This window comes from Stigmatopora nigra, chromosome 16, assembly GCF_051989575.1.
Source record: "Stigmatopora nigra isolate UIUO_SnigA chromosome 16, RoL_Snig_1.1, whole genome shotgun sequence".
Classification (NCBI taxonomy): Eukaryota; Metazoa; Chordata; class Actinopteri; order Syngnathiformes; family Syngnathidae; genus Stigmatopora; species Stigmatopora nigra.
Window position 1 is genome coordinate 6,629,578 of NC_135523.1, and position 24,256 is coordinate 6,653,833.

General features: G+C 43.1%; 1 protein-coding gene across 7 annotated transcripts in view; it reads right to left on the bottom strand.

The window, feature by feature from the left end:
* jcada (junctional cadherin 5 associated a) overlaps nucleotides 1-24,256 on the bottom strand; it is a 97,899-nt gene that overhangs the window by 63,186 nt on the left and 10,457 nt on the right. For 5 of the 7 annotated variants that reach the window (XM_077735735.1, XM_077735739.1, XM_077735734.1 and 2 more), the window contains 6 exons: nucleotides 18,469-19,002; nucleotides 16,095-16,991; nucleotides 12,058-15,551; nucleotides 11,684-11,968; nucleotides 9,185-9,247; nucleotides 7,619-7,688 (listed from right to left, as the gene is read on the bottom strand). In XM_077735735.1, the coding sequence (XP_077591861.1) occupies nucleotides 11,931-11,968; nucleotides 12,058-15,551; nucleotides 16,095-16,991; nucleotides 18,469-18,842 (4,803 nt within the window). In that variant the 5' untranslated portion in view covers nucleotides 18,843-19,002 and the 3' untranslated portion in view covers nucleotides 7,619-7,688; nucleotides 9,185-9,247; nucleotides 11,684-11,930. Of the gene's footprint in view, nucleotides 1-7,618; nucleotides 7,689-9,184; nucleotides 9,248-9,451; nucleotides 11,969-12,057; nucleotides 15,552-16,094; nucleotides 16,992-18,468; nucleotides 19,003-24,256 lie in introns of those variants that run through there. The other 2 variants (XM_077735740.1, XM_077735737.1) reach the window with 2 other exon arrangements.

The following is a 24,256-nucleotide window of genomic DNA, read 5'->3' on the forward strand; positions in this document are numbered from 1 at the left end:
GGACGGCGCGCCTCAGAGACCTCTGGCTGCGTGTACAATAAGGGAGACTTATTGAAACAAGGCTGGCACTGAGAGCTCAGCAGTAGGGGGATTTATTTGGAGAACAGTGGGGCACCGGCTAAACTTTGATCAGCCCTTGTGTGTTACCTCTCTTTTTTCTTTCTCCCAGCCACAGACTGACCAGTGAACACCGGAGCCCGTGGGAGAAGCACGAGGGGGTTTGCTTTTGTATCCTGGCAACTTTTACTAGCATTTTCAAATTTGTTAATTCATTCATTTTCTGAACCGCATTATCCTCAATAGGAGCCTACAATGCATGTTTTTCGAATGTGGGAGGAAACCAGAATACCTGGAGAAAACCCACGCAAGCCCAGATTTTTTTAGATTTTACAAAATTATTTTTGAACTAAAAACACAGAAAAAATGATTAAAAAATTACAATTATTGATTTAAAAGCAGGAAAATCAGGAAATTTAATATACATCTATACTGTTCATTTTAATTTGATCCTAAAACACAAAGTCGGCACTCATGATTTACTTTTCCGCGCCACACAAAATGATGCGGTGGGCCAGATTTGGCCCCCAGGCCACCACTTTGACACGTGCTTTAGAGCATTTAACATTCGTAGCAAAGATTGCGTGGCATGTCGAATCCGAGAGCCTCCCAGAAAAACACTCACCTGCCGCATCAACCACTCTTAACCTCCCTGCAAAAGACCTATTGTGCAAACTTGACCTTGTAGGTTCTTAGTCCTATAATGACACCCAGTCTCTTTGTTGTGGTCAAACCTGGCGGTGAGCTTAGCCAGAACGATACTTTCGACTATGGTCGAGAGACACACTTCATGTGGAATTTCCCTGCGAAGAGGGTAAGGGAACAGGGACAGAGATCAGAGGTCAGAGCACTCTGAAAACTCCTAAAGCAGTGATGGAGATGAAAGTTAGCCTAAATAATCCTGTAAAGTGCTCAGACGTAACAGAAATTCCCCTGAGGGAGGTCTCCACATTGTGACCTCCGCCCCTCAACGCTTCTCCGGTGGCTCCCATAGACACACAGACCATTCACTTCCCATCCATTTGGCAAATTAGCAATTAAGAGGACTAGTGAATGTAATCAACCAGTGGTCTTAGACAGTGAAGATGATCAGGGGGAGTTTTTCCCAGCCGAGAGGCCTGTTCTGACATTTTAGAGAGGATGGCTCGTCAAGTTGTCACTAATCGACTGCTGAGTGACTAGTTCTGGCATGCTGTGTTTCATTTGCCTCTTTTTCACAGCCCTTCCCTCTGTGTGCCCTAGTCAACATAGATAAACACTCTGAGACATATAAATGGCCAACATAAGAGACTAATGGAGCTAAAAGCCTCAATGAAAAAGAAGACCAAGCTAATAAATGTCATGTTGTAACCAGTCAAACAAACAAAGAGGCAAAAACAGTTCGGTTGTGTTTGCTTACTTCTACTCAGTGACACGGGAAGCATGTCACAATAAGAAATCCTTTTAAAACTGCTCATAAAGTGAGCCTAAAAGGTTCAACTGGAGGATCAGTCGTTGGTGCCATGCCTGATTCAGCATTAAAGTTATAAGTCCTTGCTCTCTATTAAAATTTAATTAAAAATACAGAATGCAAAGTCCTGACTACACATTACATAGGGATTGACTCTTAACATGCTTCGTTTTATTTTGGATATATTTTTTGTGATAGTCCAAAAGTAAAACCTATTTTAAAAACGACTGATAAGACAAGAATAACATGAGATAAGAAAAAATATATTGTGCACCAGAATTCACAAGAAATGGGCAAATATGTTGCAAGGAGTAAGAGTTCCAATGGTGTTATTAATATTTAATTAATATAATGGTTATTTAGGTTTATAGAATGAAGGAAGATTTGTCTCTGAGAGTTGAAACCTCATGAACACATTCGTTCTCACAAAAATGGTCTAAAAACCATCTCGGCCTTTGGCCCCTGAAGCACGTCTGTAGCCCAAACAACTCTACTATGTTGCAGTCAGTGTGGTTCTAATTACAAGCTCAAAGGATGGTTCAAGTTTATGTGAATGGCTGGGTTAAGAGGTACAGAAACGGGGGTTTGCAGATGGGAAGGGGGGGGAGGCTTTTTGGATCACTGTCAGATCAGGGGGACCTGTCTATTTGATGTCTACCAGGCAAGCCGGTTCTGTCACTCGGGCTAAGTTGGTTGTCCTTTGAGGAGGGCTCAGCTTCAAAGACATCGAAAAAAATAAAAGACCACCATGGAGAGAATAGAGAAGGGGTTGTGGTGGACGAAGATGGCATCACAGGTGAGATTCGGATCAGTCCAAATGTGGAATTCTCCAAGGATGAATAATTCATATACAGCGTCTCTGGTGGTCTCTGAATCATCAAACCTTATGAGATCTCTGAATATTTGAAAAATGTGCATTTATATCAACTACATGTTCTATTAAGAAATATAATTTCTTGGAGTGCTATCAAAAATAATGTTAGTATTTTAGAATCCTCCAGATTATCCTGAAAACATGTCAAAACGAGAGTAAACGATTATTTTAAGTTTACTCATTAATTGAAAAAACTACAGATCAGAAACTGGGACCCAAGCCAAATGACAACAGTAATGTTTGGATGGGACATAAATTACTCTGCTGGGTAGTATCCATTAGTCAGGGGACACCAAAACCCAGTTTCCAAAAATTAAAGACAAAATAATGTATGTGGCATAATGCAGTCAATACAAATAACGTCCATTCACAATGTGAGAGACTTGTAAGAAAGTTGTCTAGTATTTGACAGAGAAAGGGTAACTTTTTTTCTAACTTTAAAAGGCTGGAAATGACAACCCGATAGTGATGTTTTCACTTCTATGAATCCCAGCGGCCAACTCCTAGGCACACCTATGTACAGGCCTCTTTGACAACAAACCACAAACAATGGACACTTTCTTCACATGAAAGGATGGCAGAGGATTTAAAGGCCTTGGAATAGGGGATGACAGTGTGTCATATTTTGGATTGGGGGGAGTTCAGGCACCTTTCAGAGATAAAGTAGAGGCCTGTGCAAGGTACACTTTGAATATAGATTGAGTTACACTGTGCAACAACAACTGTGCGGTAACATCAGTCTGCAGAAGGTCCCCACCTTGTGGACTTCCTGTGTGTGGCTCCATTTTTTTACCTAGGTCTACAATGTCTTGTGTGTCTTTTGTCTGTCTTTTTACTGCAACCAAGAAATAAAGTTCCAACCAACCAACATTAGTCCCAAATGGTTCTGAGGGGCTATTTATTTTGAGGGCATGAAAATGTAGGGTTTGTTTGCCTTTGATTTTAATCATTCCAAAATAAATTGGGAGTGCTTCGTAAGGGCTCGTCAAACATACTTTGAAGACACGCCATGAGTAAAGTTTTCTAACGACAAGAATTTACTCCATCGCAATTATCTCCCTTGTTTAACCGAGGATGAACTTGTATGCATGCACAGTTCAAACTTGTTCTGTTAAAAGCTTTTTTTTTCCAAAAGCTCAAGCACCTAGAGGTCAGCCTTAATAACTATGAGCAGACTTTTCCTGATGTGGAACGAAGATAAAGCCTCACATGTCAAAAGGGAGGTCCGGGCCAACACAAAACCAACATTATTGGAAGGCTTACCCTCTTTTTTTCTGCCCTTTCTCTAACAATGACTAGATTCATTTTTGCGCGTGTTCAAGGCGATATCGCTCGCATACTGTATGAGCTCGACAAACACTGTGAGACATTCCATGTAGAGTGCACATTTTTCCACGGCGGTAAATCAAAAGCTGGGATTTATCAGGGTGATATGGACGCATTCCACAACGGGCCCCGTGTATGTTGTTTTAAAACGCACACAGTAAGGGAGGCTGATGGTGTATTAGTTTTGCGCTTGCTGATGATGTATATCCAATATTGTTTGAGATACTCATTAGATTAAGAGACTGGAAAAGGGGTTTAATCATATTAGAGGGGGGTTTTCTGATTGCATGAGAAAATGTGCCTGAAACAAGCTGCTCTTTGTGTAGAAATGCTGCAGTTGTTTTGTTTTAATATCAAACTTCCAAGCAAGTACAAGCAAAAGACTGATTATCACACTTACTAATGGAGCGGGAACAAGCTGAAATGCAATGATGCAATGTAAAAGATTATTTGAAAAATACCAAAATAAAAAACTGAGCGTTTCTACAGACGGACAAGGGTGCTAACAAATGGCAGCGGATTGGTCGAAACACTAGGAGCAGGCAACAACAGGTAAAATCAAAGGGGCAATCACAAGAGCAAAACACTAAGACAAACTATGAAATGAAAAAAAAACACTACATGCTGCATTATTTTCAGTATCAAAAATCACATTTGCCAGCTCAGTGTGAGTTTGGGCTTTAGCAGTATTCTTAATTAAATTGACCACAGGTAGTGGGATTATTACATATATTATTGAGGGCAACCAGAAGCATTAATCATATCAGGACATGTTGTAGTTTATGACCTAGTTTCTCTGGGCAATTCATACATAAAATATATGCATATATGCGGTAAACTGTCAGTTATGACAATGCCAAATCAATCTCAAGTTTGACTGACAGTTACAAATGTAGCTTTTAAATTTAACATGGAAAATGTATCATTAATGAACATTATTTATTTTCCACTTAGAACCCAAAATGAGTCTCTTATATTCAATTACAGTTTGGTTTTATGTGAAATATATTTTAAGAAAATGTAGTTTGAATTTAAAGTTCCTGATGTCTATTCACATGTGGGAGTTTGAACTACCCTCCTAACTTGAGACATGTTTTACTGCTAATAAAACGTGTTAGCAACAAAGAACAGACAAGCGAGTGAAAATGTTTATGAATGTGTACATATTGTAAATTGCCCTGTAAAAAATATATATAATTTGTGCCAAAACAAAGAATCACCCTAAAACTTGAAGACTTTAAGGATCCCATAATCAAATATGTAACACAAATATTTTTTACTCATTGTTTGACAACTTGACCTTGGCCTCAGGGGGCCACCTCCCCCTGACAGTCAGAAAAAGACCTTATTAAAAAAAACTGGTCAGGTTTAGAGAAAAATGGAGACCCCATTATGTTGCAAACAAAAGTCCAACTGACACCATTCCTCAAGGATGATTCATGAATCTGTTTGTGTCCCCCAGAAATCCCACCACCATGTTATATAGAGTCAAAGATTGTTACTTTATAGCTTGGTTAAATATGTATATTTATATTATAAATGTAACTTAAAATAATTCACATTTACCTTCTCTAAAACACCAAAGGAAGACCTGATAGGGAAGTAAGCCAATAAAAAATAAACAGTGTCCAATGGCCTGAGCCAAAAGAGCTGCTTTCTGGCATTATTTTGGGCTCCCCCACCCCCTTTCAAATCATTCATACTTTTCACTAGGGGTTGCTTGATATGTTCCTATGAATACTAGACACACTTCCTTTTCTACATCCTCTGCCGCTATTTCACCAAACTTCCTTTTGGAGGAAAACAGACAACCCTTTTATAAAACGGTCTCTTGTATGACTCTGATCGACTAGAAAAACAAGCCAAAGGTTTCCATCTTTGACCACACACATTAAATCTTTTCTTTCCACAAGTTGTGGCCTTCTTGGCTCGTATCACAATAGCTTACTGAGCACTATGTGAGATGTCGTGAGTGGAAGTAGGGGGGAGTTGTGGACTACACATTTATGCTGTCTTGGCTTTGGCGTCCATGATCCGGTCAAAAGACGTTAAAACAAAACTGATGGGATAGTAAAGTGAATGGTATGCATTCTGTGTATAGAGCAGTAAAAGCTTTGATTTATGACAAAGCCAAGTTCAAAATTGTGACTTTGTGCAATCAATCAAGTTATGGACTCTACATCGTGTTAACTGCACATTATTCTTTTTCTTTTAAGCAGAAACCAGATAATTTCACTCAAAAAATAATAAATAAAAAAAATGCATGTACTGAACTTCATCAACTGTCAGGTTTTATTTAAGAAAACAGCCTACAGTTGTTTTCAAAACACATATGACAAATTGTCTTGTGTGTCTTCACATCTGAATGGACATTTATGTCTGCAAACAGCATGGAAAGAAGACTGTCTCCCCCTGTTAAAGCCCTGTGACCTTCATACTTGAAATAAAAGGCGGGGAAACATGTTGTTAGGGGAGGTCACAACCCTTGCACAAAAGACATGAGGAGTGAATGTGGTAGTGTTACGCGAATGTATGCTTTGAGGTGTCTATGTGGCGTCAGGTTGTGTGTTAGAGGGCCTATGAGACGAAGGGGGCACAAAGGAGGGGTTACTTTTTAGACTCAGTTGCATGGATTGCAAAAAAAAAAACAAGAACTGGACACATTTTCTGTTTTCAACTGGGACAGTAACACATAAAAAGTAATTCAATCCAAGTCAGTACCTGCTAAACTCTTTTCCAACCTATGCCCAAAAAGATCTAATTTAGGCACAAACCTGGAAGTACTAACTAGCTCAATGTGAAAGGAGAAGCAGGTCAAAGTCAGGGTCAGCAGGACCCAAATCATCTATCTTCCTTCCTTTCATCCTGAAGATTTAAGAGAATACTACAGTATCCTTGCATTTTCAGCCTATGTTAAGAAACTCCTCAAAGTAGCATTAATCTATAACAGTATGTTGTTGTTTACATTTCGCCTACTAAAACAACATCAGTCCTAAAGTAAACCTAATCTGTCGGTAATAGTAAACAGCCTGTCACAGTAATGGCCAGTGGGGAAAGAAATGAAGACCTTATGGCGATGCCTCAAGTAACTAACACCACACACTGAACACCCACCAAGACTTCCCACCACCCCTCCTTTAGCTCTGAAAATCTAAAAACCAACAGCCTTTTCCCGTTGGTCCCAGTCTTAGGAAGGAAGGAGCTCCTCAGAGCTTCCTGTCTTTGCTCAACTCATTGGGAGGTGGCTATGAATAAAGTGAGAGGCGCCTAATTTAACCGCCCCCCCACTTTATCTGTCTGTCTGCACAGTGGGGGAGCGGGCAGAGGTTTGACACCGAAGGAGGCCAGACACTGTGAGCGAGATAAGGCAGGCAGAGAACAGGAAGGAGACAACCCAGAAGCCTACGCTCTATGACATGACAGAGACGCCATTCATTTTTATCCAGGAAGTACGAAAGAAAAACAAGATCAACAATATCAGATGCTGCATAGGAAATGGGAAGATGGGGAAGGATGGAGAAAAAAAAATCACCTAATTAAAAACATTCTAGTCCTGTGGAGACTTAGGATAGCTTCAGGATGTTTTTAGAAAGAACAAAGTCGCAAAATAAACGGATTTGGAATACCTGTACATCCTTGAATGGATGATCAAAACCTTTTTATAGGCAAATAAACAACGACATAGGCTAATGTTTGCACAAGTGTGTTTTATAACCGGCATGCAGCTAAGTTGAGAATAAAGTAAGACATTCATTCACAATTTGAGACAAATTTAAATTGTTAAGATGTCTATAGGAATTTTTGCAACGATTTAGACTGGACTATAAATGGTAAACAACGGTAAATAAATGTCTTTTAAAAAAATATAACAATATATCATGATAATATGGTCAAAACAATCATAATAGTACCTCAAAGCTGACTTCAGAATGATGTTTTCCAGTCCAGTGTCCTTCAAATTTGATGTTTACTGGTCCCCACCTGCATTGTTTGGAAATAAAATGCCATTTTTGAAAATATCCACTTTAAAATATTTATTAAATATTGGATTTTTTGGGGTGTCATTGCATCCAAACTAATGCTAACATCCCCATGTATCCTAAGGACTGCATTGGTAAGAGGACACTGTAAAATAACCTCCTTCAACCCCCTCAAAAAACAATTTTTGACAGTTTGGAGTTTAAAAACATCTCATTTTGCTAATGCCCTTAATGCTCAAGTACAATACAAAAGCAGATATGTTTCTTTAGGGCATGACGAACAAACGTATGGGCGCCACCTTAGTCTGAACACTTGTTGTTGTCAACACACGCATGCATCACTTGCTTCTCCTCATCACTACACAGAAGCCCTGAACAATCATGAGTAAACATGTGCGACAGTGGAAGAAGGATCTGTTTGCTCAGTGTACCTAACCCTGTCCTCTCCCACACAAATTCCAAACAATCTTTTGTGTCCAATAAAGGTGAGCGCAAACGGTGGTGGCGGTCCTGCTGATGTCAGCACCAAGCAAACACAGGCCAGACAGGCAAAAAGACTGATTAGCATCAAGGACATTTAAATACAAACACAAGAGATAATTTGGAAAACGTTGAGCAAACATTTGCAATAATAGGAATGGGTTTTTTTTTTGGAGTCAAAGGAACATATTTATAGGTATGTTAGGAATATATGATCTATCATATATCAGAATAATATTGTTAGGATGTTTGGAATGTTTAGAAAATGTAATTATGGGTATTGGAATCATGTTTGAAAGCTAAACTTTTCCTGTTTAAGATTGAAATCTTCAATATTTACAGAAGAAAGGATCATAGGAAAATGGACTAAGGGAGTTTGTGTTACCCCACTGGCACAGCCAGACATCAGATCAGAAGCAAACTTTTGAAATCTATCCCGGTTGGTTGCCTCATAGGAATAACGGTTTGTGTGGGCCCCCTTGCAGGGAACACACGAGTGGATACAAAGCGGATGCACTTTTTTTTGCGGGGTTATCTTCAGCACAACGTGGGCTCTGGTCCCTGTGTCATGTGAACAGACTTTGTGTGACCAGATAGAATAGGCACCACGTTGCTGTCAGGTCAAAGGTCAGTGCAGGCCTAAATGCTCATGTAAAGGCAATGAAAACATTCACAAAACTATATAGAAAAGAAAAATATCAATTTGATACACGTTAACATTGTTGTTGAATGCTGAGGAATGTAGCTAATTATTAACAGAAAATTGAAGGCGGAAACAGTGCAAAAAGTGATTGAGGCTATAAATTAAAATTATATATTATATATTGCAATTGTAGGAATGGGGTTTTTTATTATATATATAAATTAATTTTAAACTAATGAATCAATTTTAGAAAATGCGATTAAAGGTCTTTGATTTATGTTCCCAAGTTAAACGTTTCCAGTTTTCCTGTGTTCTTATATGATATAAAAATACTATGCTCAATATGTTCAATTTTAAGGGAAAAAAATACATACATGCAAGAGTGGGTAGTTGGTCCTGTGAGGAAGATGAAGTCATCTCAAGTACTGGAGCGCCATCTGATGGATTATAAAGTCAATTTAGAATAATTTTTCGTTTTGATTCAAGTGAGATGTGCTTATCTGTAAATTAATTTATCCAAGATTATGTATAGACTTTATGGTGAAGCTTCATTGTACTTGAATAATAAAAATAAAGGCATTCAATTCAGTTAAATAAACTCTCAAGAATGTTCTGATTTGATCACATTCACCCTGAAACACTTTTTTCATGCAAATACGTTTATTTATGAATCGTCTGTAATACTGTACAACAGCACACACTTGTCTATTCCTGATCATTCTAAATGATCTATTTAAATATAGACAAACATTGTGCATTTTATAATTAGTTCCCTTTTCACAATCTAAAAATACCATATTCTGCTTTAAATATGTAGAATACCTTTCTGAAAATAAAATATACATTATTTGAAATATAACAGTTGTTTATTCGGTATACTACCATAGTTCCCAATGAAAGAATGGTATATGCAAATACACTTCCCCGTGACTTGTTACGCATTTCATGCACACACACTCACACACAAAAAAAACTCTAAAGATGCCGCACATAAAAAAAAGTATACATATCTGTATGAAAATATAAAATATTAAAGCAAGATGTGCACCAATCAGTCTGTTACAAATAACTTGCAGTACAAAAGACTAACAAGAATGGACTGGAACTAGGAAGAACAGGTAGGTACTGAGGCAAAAAACAGAATGGAGACAAAACTCGACTTTAAACGAATTACCCTAGTCGACGCCACTTTCTGTGTACCAACAACATCTTAGGTCAAAACTATTTTCCTTTCAAAAGCACAAAAACTGAACAAACAAACTGGCATAAAGATCCAGGAGAAGTACTTTTGGATCCAGTAAATGTTAATGGAAAATGCATAGCATAAAGTTTGGTTTGGTATATTCCCAAATTTGATGTATTGTTATTGCAAAAGCTAAGACTGTTCTGATCAAAACCTGCAAAAATACGGAATGATATGTAAAAAAATAAAACGATTAAACATACTTACAATGCTTTGTACATCACGGTCAAGAATATACGAAGGACTATTATGGTGACAACATGGGAAAATATACTTTAAAAATTAAAAAAAACAAAAAATAAAATACCTGTCTACTGGTAAAAATAGAAAATTGGCTATTTTATATTTCATGTTATAGGATTATTAATTTTTAAAGTATTTGTCTCAAATAGTCATTCATAGTATGTAGTATTGTAAATTTGAATTCAACAATTAATGTTATTACCAACAATTCCGCTCATGGTAAATGATTATGTTTGAGGTTTTACACACAAGTTAACCAAGAGAAACTGTGGACAAGGCACACCTTTCATTCAACATAGCTACATGATATTTATCATTTCCTGCATAAAAGCACTTTTGACACATCTAGACTACTACCTGCAGTTAAATATAGACCTCTTTTACTGCCTCAAAATACATATATATATTGAATGAAGTTCTCTTTTTAGTACTAGTTGACAAAGTAGACTTCTGATATACAGTTTGTGGCATTTACTAATTAAGATGCTAAAAGTGAAAAAAGAAGTGTTGCACAAATCACACTGAAAATAATCATCTTTAAATATTGGAAGGGATTATTGGTTATCATGTTAATGAGTGCCAATAATCTATCAGGATTGTAAAATCACACACCTGCCAAAATGTAACACGTAAATCAGACATTTAAATGAGATCTCCTTAAAAATGGGGACATCTTCAAATAGAACCAAAAAGCCTGCCGATCCCCAAAACAACAAAAAAAGTATACAATAATTTATATTGCTCTTGAGTGAAGCTATTCAAAGACCACAGTGTTTTAATTGCAACCCAGACACTCTGAGTACATTCGCTATCATACAGGTATAAGAATAAAGAACAGAGGGTTCCATAATTAGTGTCTCACTCAAATACCACAATTAAAAAAACGAAAATCTATGATTTTCCGAACATATATAAGAAAATATACGTATTTTTTTAAATTGATTTCTATAATCTGGATAAAATGTTATATTCTTTTCTATATTTACATTTGGTGAAGGTTAATACTGATTGTAATGCAATACGGTTGCCTTTGTTTTAAATGAACCTGTTACATTTCTTTTGTTTTGAAGAGCTGAAGCGCTTTTACATTCATAATTCAACACTAAGCCAAAAGGCTGAGCGCAGGAGGAAATAATGACATGCACCGTGAAGAAAACAAAAACAATACTATTTCAAAGAAAGGCAATTTACTCGGTATAGCGGATAAAATAATGAAGGTGGCTACGGGAAGAATTGGCGAGATTGAAAAGATTGAAAAAGGCTTGGAGAACTGTCCATCCATCCTTCTACTACTGTATATATTGTATATTCTCACTACCACTTGTCTTCTGAGTGGTCGTGAGTTAGATCCTATCCCATTTTATTTGAGTTGAGAGGCGATGCTTACCCTGAACTAGTCGCCAGTCAATCTCAGGGCTTGGAAAATAAGCATCATCATTTATTGTGGCTGTAAAAATGGCTCCGCAGCACCAGAAAAGTCAGATTTGCAAGGGGTGATATGTGCCAATACTGGAAGCCTCACAGCCGAATAATCCTTAAAATGAAATGAAAGCATGTTTATGTTCCCTGGGGGGGAAAAAAGTTATATTTGAAAAAACAATTTCCACAGTGGTAAATGCAGATCCAGACAGAGGTTACACTCGCTCCACTCGACTTGGGTCGTAGGAGTCTGATGAGAAAACAAAAACGGACTGTTAAATTTCAACATAGGAATATCAGGGGTACAATGTATATAAATACAAGTATTATCCTTACACCCACCTGTGACATTTAGTATTTCCTCACCCTCCACATTTGAGGAAGTAAAGGTCCCAGGACTAAAACTGAGTGGTAAGGTTATTTCTCTTTTGGGAACACTTCGAGGTTTAGGAAGCAGCGGAGGTTTCTGCAGCTTCGTGCGAACCTTTGCTTTAGGCAACTTTCCTACCTTAATGTCGTTAGTCATTTGACTTTTGCTAACGTCTGCTGCATCTTGCTTGTCTGTGTTGTCAATTTTGTTAAGCTTCACTTTTCCCTCTGATTCCTCTGCCTTTACTTCGACATCATCCGTCTCTCCTTCTTTTATTGCTTTTAGTGCAAAATCAACAGTCCGTTCTACTTCCCTGGATTTCCCATCTTCTTTGCATATATGTTCATTGTCTTCACAAGGTCGACAATTCTCTCTGAGTGCTTCACTTGCGTTTTCAAGCTCAAGTTGAGGAACCACATCCTCTTTCCTTCTTCCATTTAGTGCATTTACACCATTTTCATCTCCTTGTTTCTCCTCAAACTCCACCTTTGGCTTTTCTTTTAAAAAGTATTCCTGTCTACTGACATCTTTCTTCTCAGAATTAGATGCTCTATTGGAATCAGACCCTTTTAGGCTTAGGCGTCTGATTCGAGAAACCGAGTCTAGTTCTTTGAATCGGGCTTTTCTGTCCGTGGTTGAGTTGCCCAAAGTTGTTGCAGATACTGAGGCAGTAGAATTTAGCTTATCGTGCACGGCTTCGATGAATTTATTTGAAGGTTGTGGTTTAGTTCCTTTCCTTTCGGCCTTACTTGGTTGTGGCTTCTCTTTAGAGGTCATTATTGGGGACTCGGGACGATTACAAGGAGGGAATTCAGATAAGTTCAACACCGTTGCTGATTGATCTAAGTTATCGTTCTTGTGCTCAACATCAATATAATTGTTGCTGTAGCTTTGACTGCAATTTTCCTCAACGCCATCCCTCAGTTTTGACACATTGGCCTCTTCCAGATCTGGTCCATGTAAAATGACTTGCTTGTCCTCTTCAAACACACTCTGACTTTTCTCGCTTGCAAAACATGTTTTCTCTGCTAAGGGGCTTTCTGTGCTATTTTCAGACACTCCTAAAGTCTCCATTGGAACAGTTATACCCAAGATTCTGGCCGCTCTCTCCTCAATGGATTCATTTTCAGGTATTCCCTTTGCAGATTTAACCTCGTAGAGGTTTGTGAGGTCCTCTGTGGGTAATGCATTCTCTTTCTCTTGAATCAATAAGGTCTCAAGGTGCACGTCTGCAATTGTTGTCTCATTTATGTTGTATTTTAAAGACTCTGAGTGACTGTATCTGTCATTGGCCTCATCCTTGAACAGAAAGGAAACCTCCTTGGTCATCTGAATGTTAGACGGAGAACTTTTACTCTTGGGCAATTTATAATTTTCATTTCTGCTTCCATTGAGGCTCAAATTCATCTCACTTCTGCTTTTTGGTCTTTTGGCCAACTGAGCCTTTGCCTCGGTGAACACTTCATCTGGATACTTTAGCTCAGAACTGCCTTGAGGAATGCCACCATTTTTCACATGTACTGTGCCACTCTCATTTGGAAAGTCCACAGACAAGGCCAAGGGATCAAGCTGGGCCGAGTGAGGTCTTGTGTCCCCATGACCACATGGATTCTCCGTATAAACCGTTAGTCCAACATCCTTTAGCAATGACTCCTGAGGGACAGGAATATCCTGCCTATAAAGCCCGTTTGAATTATTGTTTTGAGGCAATACGGACACAGCTTGTCTCACACCTGTACCATGGATCCCCCCTAATCTATCTGTTAATGATATGTTGGTCTGTGGTCTGAAGAAAACTTGTGTGTCTACGGATTCCAACTCATTGGTCGAGGGAAATGATTTTGACCGTATTTTGATAACAGGTTTTTCTTTGAGTCCAGGTGCAAGACTCATTGCTTGTCTGCCTGCTTCAAGGCCAGTTGCAAAGCGCGTTCCTGATTTATAGCGGGCATTTCTTTTATTCATGCCGTCTAAATCATCAACTGACCGACCAGCATGACGCCTCTTTCTGATTGTGTCTTCCATCTCCTTATTGATGGTCTCCAGCTCACCAATAGCATCGAATGGTCGTCGGTCAACTGGCTTGAGGAGGAACTGACCAAAAGCCATTTGTTCAGCGCCCTCTGGGGGACTGGAGTTGCTCTTCTTTGGAGAGGTTGGGTTCGCGTCTGCTGAATCCGGCTGTTGTTTGGATGGGGAGGATAGGTGTTGCACAGAAGGTTGCAAGGATTGCTGGGGTGGGCTGTTGCTAAGTCGGGAAAAGGCGCTGTTGCTGGAGGGATTGAGGTTTTTCTGGCCAGCCATTGGATAGCCGTAGGAGGAACCATTATCTGTTCCTACACCACTATCAGTTGTTGTGTCTGAGGCGGAGTGGACAGGCTCTTGTCCTCCAGGTGGGCTTTGGGATTCAGGACTTTTGATCACTGTCAAGGGTGAGCCAGTCTGGGTTTCCTGGTTTCGGTATTGATTTCCAGGCCAGGAGCCGGAATAACACATCTCCTTTTCCTCTTGGGCTTGAAGTGCCCAAGCATCAATGATCTCCTTTCTTAAAGGAGCCCTCTTGGAATTCCTCAGCGAGGAAGTGCTGGTGGTATGAAAATGTGAATAGTGGACTCGGATGGGCATCTCATTCACCGACTTGCTTCGCAAGGCGTGGGTCTCCTTCAGGCCCACGGCGAAGGTCTCCGTATTGGTCACAGTCAGACTTCGTGGTGTGTCGTTGTTGTTCTGATCTGCTGATAAATCTTTGTTAAGGTTAGTTGGTGTGTGAAGGGGAACAGACACAAGGCAGAAGATGGTCTCACTCACTCTTCTCTTTGTATTTCTGTTATTGTCCATCCCTGATTCCGGGACAATTTTTTTCACTTGTGTGATGGTTTCTGCGAAGACCTGATCTAGACTAGACCCCTGGCGAGATGCTGCCCTTCTTACTGGGGCCTGGAAGGCTGAAGATGGGGATGGAGGAGGAAGTTGGTTTTTGGAATACGTATTACAATTTTGGTCAGTTGCTGAGAAGTTATCGACAGTCGCTTTGTGCAAATTGCAGTGCCACCTCTTATTGTCATTGTCAAAGTCACATGAAGATGTCTGATTATCATCGCTAGCCAGTTTGGCAGCGATAAAAGGCCCGACCGACGGGGGCGAAAAGGCACTGTTGCAGGATGCTGGCTCCGACACGGTGTTGCCGGGTAACTCGTTACGGATGTGACGTATTTTATCAGCGTCGGTGAGGGAATTACCACCGAGAGGTGAGGAAATGTGCCGGATGCGTGGATCATCAAAAGAGATATATTGGACCCCTCCTCCTGGATACCCTTGTGAAGTACATACAGGATGATGTAGGTGCTTCTGGACTGCAATGCACTTCTCTCTGGGCGACTCAGACCAATGAGCTGCTGGATGTCGAGTAATCCAATGTGATCCGTCGGGAGCCACATGTATCTGCTGGTACATATCACCTCTGTACCTAAATGCAAAACAACACAGTTGAATTGGACCTACATTGTCTACCAAAGACTTTTAGGAAAACATTCACAATGATAAACAATTATTACATACGATATCACTATGATTTTGACATATAATGATCCATGATCCAGGACTGAATGCATACTTAGCAGTTAATTTCGCAACCCGAGCATGTCTGTGATGAAGTTTCTAAGTTAATTACGACAAAGCCAGTCAATAGTGCGCTGCATCGGCCAGAATAAGTCATGGAACACAGTGAGGCCAAAAATCAAGAATTAAATGAAATGTGCATACAAATGGTAAAATATGCATATTGAATGAAATAAGCAAAAGTTTGCAAATGGTTATTTTAAAGGATTTACAGCAAGATTGTGGCAAACGTTGAAAACTAAATTTCAGGCTCTATTCCAGCACACCCAAAGGTAGTGTATAGGTAATTCAGAATTCCTATCATCATTCTGAACACCGCAATGTTCCTGTAACATGATACTGCCTTCCTTTTAGAGTTACCTAATATAACCATACAAATAGAACACATTACCTGTAATCAACTGCAATTTCACCATATCCCCGGCGCCCTCCTATAATCACAGGGGCTCGTTTGTATGATGGGGGAGGGATGTAGCCTGGGGGGCCAGAATCCTGTGCAAAATAATCTAATGGAGCTTCACCTGTTCGTATGATGGGAAGAGGAGTCCTATCCCTGCTGTGGGAAATAACCGAGTCTCTCCCAGACAAGACTTCACAGCTTCCCCTAATCTGCTGGTGCATTTCATAGGAGGGCGGTCTGGGGGGGCGAGTGAAGCGAGGCTTTGGCGTTAATGATAATTGGTTGGCACTTGCCGGCCTCCCATTCTCCGGCCAGCGGGGTGCCCTGTAAAGGTCGTGGTGTGACAGTGGGTGTCCATTAAGCCGTCTGTACACGTCCGGACCACATGAGCCCGTGTCCACATATTGCAGGCTCTCTGGTCGCAGCATCCTGGGCATGGACTGGGATTTGGCTTTGGTCCTGGGATGGACTACCATTCCCTCTGGTGTCCTGGCGTGCAGCCGCTGCTGTTCCTGTGCCCAACGTTCACCATCACTTCGCGACATCTGGCGACTAAAACTGACAGCTGGGTGCCACTCATTTGTCCCCAGGCTCTGGCACTTCCGCTCAGTGGCCATCTTCCACTGTTTTAGAGCTGCCTCCCTTTCTTTAGCACGAGCCTGTACCTGGGCTGCCCAACGTTGCCGCTCCTGGGCCACTCGCTGACGCTCCTCAGAGGGTAACTCTTGACCTCTTGCTTCTCGAGGTCCCTCTGCTCGGATATACTCCCCATGTCCACCTGCGTGGCAGTCCGCATAGTCCAGCAGAACAGTAAAGTCCTGGCCTCGCCTCCTCCAAAAGGACACATCCTTGGATTGTATCGGTTGACCTCTGCTGCCATCACAGAACCTAAAAAGAGGACACATCATGTCAGAGAAATTCTAGACTGAAACTTTGGTAACAATTATTTTGCGGGAAACACATGGAGGTTGTGATCAATTTGTAATTCCTACAGCAATAAAAGTATCAATGCTCCACTAAAAAAATCAAGCCAAACCTTGCTAATAGAGGACAAAAGTTGGATACAGCTTCCACTAGATGGAGACAGAAGGCTATGAGAATTTTTTAAAAATTATTCTGTGCCATGTGCACAAAAGGATAAACATACCCTTAATTAGGACATTAGCATTAAGCCTTCCCTTTTAAGATATGAACTATTTCAGCACCTCACTCAAACAATAATGCTAATTACTACTGTTTCATGAGTGGCTGACACAAGGAGCAGTGCACCCTCATTTGAGCCCTTTTCAAAATGACCCCGTTGATCAACACCAATGAGCAAGCCACATATGCACAACTCCCAAGGCTAAGGTCATCGACCACCCTTGACATTTCAAATCTATTCCAATCATCTAAATAAGTAATCATGTGAGTTGTAGTCATTTGTCAAATCATCAGTAATAAAAAAAAGACAGGCCATTAATGAACCAAACCAATGCTGCTAAAAGTGAATCCATCAAAAGAAAAAAAATAACAAACAACTACTAAAAGATGAAAATTACATCCTATACTATTGCTACTTGCCAAAATATGTGGAAAATAATAATCACAAGAATCTAAACAGATATTTACTTTGTGATTATTTGACTGGCTTGTTGTTATATATCATATGAAAAATTGCAAACAAAAAGGGCAAATGGCTAAATGAAACATCCCTTTAAAAAACAGGTGTGTCCAAGGATTACCATTCTGTAGACCTATCATAGAATTTAACCGCGCTTACCCAAGAGGGCTTCAATTGCATAACACCAGACAAGGCTAAATATAGCCCATGCTCCATATACATTATTTATTAAATCTTATATACATTCTGTATTATTGATGTGAAAGTAGGCTATAATTAGGTATAAATGTGGAGTTTTAGTGAAAAACAGTTGGCCATATACGCAGGGCTGAGTAAATATGACATCTGAGTGTGTAACACTTGGCATGCTTAAATGGGGCACAGAGGCTTGTCCCTGAGCTGTTTTGATTATAACTTTAAGGTCCAATGTGGCCTATTAAGATTCCAGAGCACATTGTCATAACCACTATTGCTTGGTGAAAAGTAGAAAATAAAAAACATGGATGAAAGACACAAAAAGGAATGCAAATACGAGGCAAAGACTCTGTCTGTGACAGATGCTACTAGAATTCAAAACCTGATGCAAATTCCAAGGACTAAAACTATTGATTTGCTCTATGACAGATATTTAGTCAACGCACCAGAGCATAGAGAATATAATTATTCGACAAATAGCCAAAGATTATAATTAGGACACTAGGTGGGAGGTTGATTGGTCAGCAAATTACAGTATCGATGTCACAACACATAATTTAATCTTACCCGCTGTCTGAGGTCAATGACTCTCCAAAGGAAGGAGTGTCAATTTGACTGTGGATTTCCCCCTCCTGCCTGGATTGGCTCCTGTTGCCAGGTTCGACGTTATTGAGACAGCCAGTTCCAATGACATAGGAATGAGGATGCCTGATTCCATATGTATTGCTGTATCCCACTCTGGACCCTCTTTCATACCCATTGAGTGTCCTGCTGTTGGGCCTGCTCCCCAAACTCTCATGGTGTTTAATGTAAGATGGGGGTGAAGAAGAAGACGCTGGGCGGGATGTAGATGCAGGAGTTGGGGTTGGGGTTGTGGAGGGGGTGCTATGCTTCGGTATCTTGTATCCATGAGAAATGAGGAGATCCTCCACGCTGTACATGTTCGCATTTGTTTATGCTGGTGTGTTTTCTCTTTTCCCTCCTCTCTGTGTTTTTCACGTTTTTGGGAGGGGAAATGGAGGTTGTTTGTCAAGGTGTCTTTGCTTCTTCCCTATGTGCAGCGGCAGGATAACTGGCACTGCTGTACAGCCAAGGCCATCACTGAGTAGAGGAGAAAAGGGGAGATCAGTAAAAATGAACCAAGGAAAAAGAAAACTCGGACAAAGTTCATGTAAAATTGCATCAGGTCAAAATTTCCTCTATGTTTGCTTTAAAAAAAATGCAAGAGAATAAACACAGTCAAGTGGGATGTTACTACCAACATGCTCTTTCACAACAGCCAGCAATCAGATAGTGTTTACATCAGAACCAGTGTATCGTGATAAACACTTGTCAGACTACAACAATTGCTAATAAAATAACATGGCAAGATGTGATACGATTACTAGCTGTCAGGAGTCGCTGGATCGCCTCTCCTGACATGACGTCATGATAGTTATCACCTGTGGCTAATTACGTGATTGGATTATTTTTGGTATTTAAGCATTGTGACTTTCTGTGAACGCCGTTGGATCGTCTGATTTCGTCCTGGTGTAGTACTGGTTTAGTTCTGGTTTCGTTTCCTGTAAATCCTCGTAGTCATAGCTTTTTCCATGACGCCCCGCCGCATGTTGTTTTCGTTTGTAATGAGTGGTCAAGCTAAGTTGTTGAAGTTATGTTACCCCGTTCAATAAATCAACCTACAAGAGCGACAGACCTGCCTCACCTTTCCATTCCTTCGGCGACTCTGCATCTGGGTTCAACTTCCCCTCCGATCGCCTCGCAATACGCGGCGGCGATCGTAACAGCACGATCCAACCATTATGGACCCAGCGGAGCGCCACCCACGCTCGCGCCGACGCACTCGGCGACGCAAACCATCCACCTCGAAGACACCGGACTGCTTGGAATGTATAAGAAACCCCTCAGAATCGTTTAGGAATTTTGTAATGGACACACCGTGGTGCGGGGCTCTCAGGCACATCATCGCTAGAGATGAGCCACAGCTAGGAGGAGAGTTAGAGCCGCAGCGTACTCATACGCCCCACCACTGCTATGCACGCCGCCCTGGGAAGCCTTTACCGTTTCATCATGAGGCCCAGGTGCGTACAACCACCAGAGGCCGCCCAAGTTATCTTATGCCTATGCCCAGAGGTATTGATTCACCATGGAGGGAGCCTGAAGACTCTGGTGAGGAGGACATCATTGAGGAAATTGATTTTTTCGCTGGCGTTTCGGAATCCGATGATGAATTCTTTGACCAATTCGGACCCCGAGACCTTCCACTGGAGGAGGATTATCCCGATTGTTCCCCCGATAATTCCTATTACAAATACCCCGACCAGCAATTGCAGAGTGGGCTGGCCACCAATTGTGGGGCGCGGCGTGGTGGCGGGGGTGCTGTGCAGTCCTCCCAGAGGAGGCGCCGAGCGCCACGCCGTAGAGCGAAGCGAAAGCAATGCCTGGACACACTAACCACTGTCCAAGTTACGCGCCCGCCCACGTCCTTCCAAGCTCCTTTTCCGACCACGTCCCTCCAAGCTCCTTTTCCGACCACGTTCCTCCAAGCTCCTTTCCAAGTGCCCGAAGTTACTCGGCCGACCACGCCTTTCCAAGTGCCCGAAGTTACTCGGCCGACCACGCTTTTCCAAGTGCCCGAAGTTACTCAGCCGACCCCGCTGTACCAGCAGCTCCTAAGGACTATGCAGCCCTCCCCGTTCCAAGTGCCCGAAGTCACTCGGCCGACCACGCCTGTCCAAGTGGCCGAAGTTACTCGGCCCAGCGCGCCGTTTCAAGTGCCCCAAGCTCCTGTGCCAAGGCCACGCAAATTACTCCCGTTGCCTTTGGGGTCGCCGGTCGCACCCGTACCGAAGCCACGGATCAGGTTTCTGGTGACGGACGGCCATTCTAACACCGCTCTCCCAAGCACCGCTCTCCCAAGCACCGCTCTCCCAAGCACCGCTCTCCCAAGCACCGCTCTCCCAAGCACCGCTCTCCCAAGCACCGCTCTCCCAAGCACCGCTCTCCCAAGCACCGCTCTCCCAAGCACCGCTCTCCCAAGCACCGCTCTCCCAAGCACCGCTCTCCCAAGCACCGCTCTCCCAAGCACCGCTCTCCCAAGCACCGCTCTCCCAAGCACCGCTCTCCCAAGCACCGCTCTCCCAAGCACCGCTCTCCCAAGCGCCTGCCCGTCCAGCGCCTGCCCGCCCAGAAGTGGCGACGATGCTCCGGCGCTCGATGAAGACGGGGCCGGCGACGTCGAGAGTGGTATTTCGCCGGAGTCCCTGGAAGATGGGACTGGCGACATCGAGAGAGGTAATTCGCCGGAGTCCCTGGAGGAAGGGGCTGGCGATGTCGAGAGTGCCAATTCGCCGGTGCCCCTGGAGGAAGAAGCCGGTGACGTCGAGAGTGGCAATTCGCCGGAGTCCCTGGATGAAGGGGCTGGCGACGTCGAGAGTGCCAATTTGCCGTTGCCCCTGGAGGATGGGGCCGGTGACGTCAAGAGTGGTAATTCGCTGGTGCCCCTGGAGGAGGAAGCCGGTGACGTCGAGAGTGGCAATGCGCCGGAGTCCCTGGCAGTAGGGGCTGGCGACGTCAAGTGTGGTAATTCGCCGGAGTCCCTGGCAGTAGGGGCTGGCGACGTCAAGTGTGGTAATTCGCCGGAGTCCCTGGAAGGAGGGGCTGGCGATGTCGAGAGTGCCAATTCGCCGGTGCTCCTGGAGGAAGAAGCCGGTGACGTCGAGAGTGGCAATTCGCCGGAGTCCCTGGATGAAGGGGCTGGCGACGTCGAGAGTGCCAATTTGCCGTTGCCCCTGGAGGAAGGGGCTGGCGACGTCAAGAGTGGTAATTCGCCGGTGCTCCTGGAGGAAGAAGCCGGCGACGTCCAGAGAAGCAATGATCCGGGTTCCTGGGAGACGAGGGCTGTCCACCCCCCGAGCAAACAGGGTAAGGTGCCCGACCGTACTAAACTTCTAATATTTCCTGAAGGCAGGCAGTTTGGCAAAGACTTAAGGGACCAGCTGGGATGCCTGCCGGACCGACCACTGCCTCGTCTCGTTTCTGGCCGGCGCGGACGCCCGCCGGATCGACCTCAGCCTCGTCTTGTATCCGGCCTGCGCGGACGCCCGCCGGATCGACCACAGCCTCGTCACGTTCTTGGCCGGCGCGGACGCCCGCCGGATCGACCACAACCTCGTCTTGTTTCTGGCCGACGCGGACGCCCGCCGGACCGACCACTGCCTCGTCTCGTTTCTGGCCGGCGCGGACGCCCGCCGGATCGACCACAGCCTCGTCTCGTTTCTGGCCGGCGCGGACGCCCGCCGGATCGACCTCAGCCTCGTCTCGTTTCTGGCCGACGCGGACGCCCGCCGGACCGACCACTGCCTCGTCTCGTTTCTGGCCGGCGCGGACGCCCGCCGGACCGACCACAACCTCGTCTTGTTTCTGGCCGGCGCGGACGCCCGCCGGATCGACCACCGCCTCGTCTCGTTTCTGGCCGGCGCGGACACCCGCCGGATCGACCTCAGCCTCGTTTCGTTTCTGGCCGGCGGGGACGCCCGCCAGACCTGCCACTGACTCGTCTCGTTTCTGGCCGGCGCGGACGCCCACCGGATCGACCACAGCCTCGTCTTGTTTCTGGCCGACACGGACGCCCGCCAGACTTGCCTCTGCCCCGTCTTGTTTCTGACCGGCACGGACGCCCGCCAGACCTGCCACTGACTTGTCTCGTTTCTGGCTGGCGCGGACGCCCGCCGGAGCGACCTCTCCGTCTGTTTTTGGGTTGGTGTGGAAGACCACCGGACAAATCTAGATCTCCCACCCACCCTCCCTGCTTGTTCCCGTTTCTCATGTTGTAATTGACCTTGGGACGTCTAGAATCCGTCCCTTAGAGGGGGTGTACTGTCAGGAGTCGCTGGATCGCCTCTCCTGACATGACGTCATGATAGTTATCACCTGTGGCTAATTACGTGATTGGATTATTTTTGGTATTTAAGCATTGTGACTTTCTGTGAACGCCGTTGGATCGTCTGATTTCGTCCTGGTGTAGTACTGGTTTAGTTCTGGTTTCGTTTCCTGTAAATCCTCGTAGTCATAGCTTTTTCCATGACGCCCCGCCGCATGTTGTTTTCGTTTGTAATGAGTGGTCAAGCTAAGTTGTTGAAGTTATGTTACCCCGTTCAATAAATCAACCTACAAGAGCGACAGACCTGCCTCACCTTTCCATTCCTTCGGCGACTCTGCATCTGGGTTCAACTTCCCCTCCGATCGCCTCGCAATACGCGGCGGCGATCGTAACACTAGCTTTAAATGGGGAAAATGCAAGGTGAACTGCTATATCCTCCCATCACAAAGAAGTTGAGAAAAGCCAGAAAAGGCAGAAGCTGTGAAATTGGCAAGAGAAAAGGAAACATTACAACTTCTGTCCTAACAACGATATGTCAAGAGTCCAAATTCACTGTGTCTTAATAGCCTTTCTCTCCCTTCTCGTATCCATCTTACTTAGGGCACATCAGCATCACAATTATCCCCATACAGAACAGTGCCTGAAGAAGATGCAAACAAATACCATTCCAATGGACAAGATTGCACCAAAATTCAGGATGCTAAATGTCATGTATTAAACTCGTGCTTCTGCACTTCCACAACTAGAAATCAAAAATGGAATTTCTCTCTGTTCACATCCTATTCCTCACTCTCGGGATCTCTTTTGAATCTCGGAAGTATCTCCTTCATCTGGAAGCATAAGAAGCATATTTTAAAACTAAAAGCTGGAATTCCCCCTGAAATTACAATTCCGTGCAAAGGAATGCAGTCATCAAGCTGAAATGTGGAAGAAAGAAATTAACTAAGGACTGTAACACTGGTTGAAACATCACAGCAATCCCAAGATACCCTGCAAATATACGAGAAGCCTATTCTACTTGCCAACCCACTCGATTATTTCCAAGAGACTCCAGCATTTCAGTGCCCTGTGCAAGCATCCATTCTTTCATTTTAAGGCGCTTTCCACTTGTTTAATACAGAACATGTTCATTTCTGGTCATGTTCAAATACAATTTTCATTCAAAAAAGGTTGTACAGCGGTACCTCGACATGCGAGCAATTTCGGGCAAATATTTGTCTTGAGATACGAGACAAATTTTGATATACGAGCATACAGTGGACGCGAGAGGCTGCTCACTAAGACAATCACCGAAATAGAACAAGAAAATAAAGGTTCCATTTATTAAGCAAACAAAATTAATCAGAGCAGAATGAAATGCTTAACTACAGTAGACATACTGTTGATATAGATACTATTGGGAACAAAAACACTCTTGCTGAAGTCACACTTTCTTGTCAAGAGGACAGATGATGTAGTTTTGTAGCCCAGTGG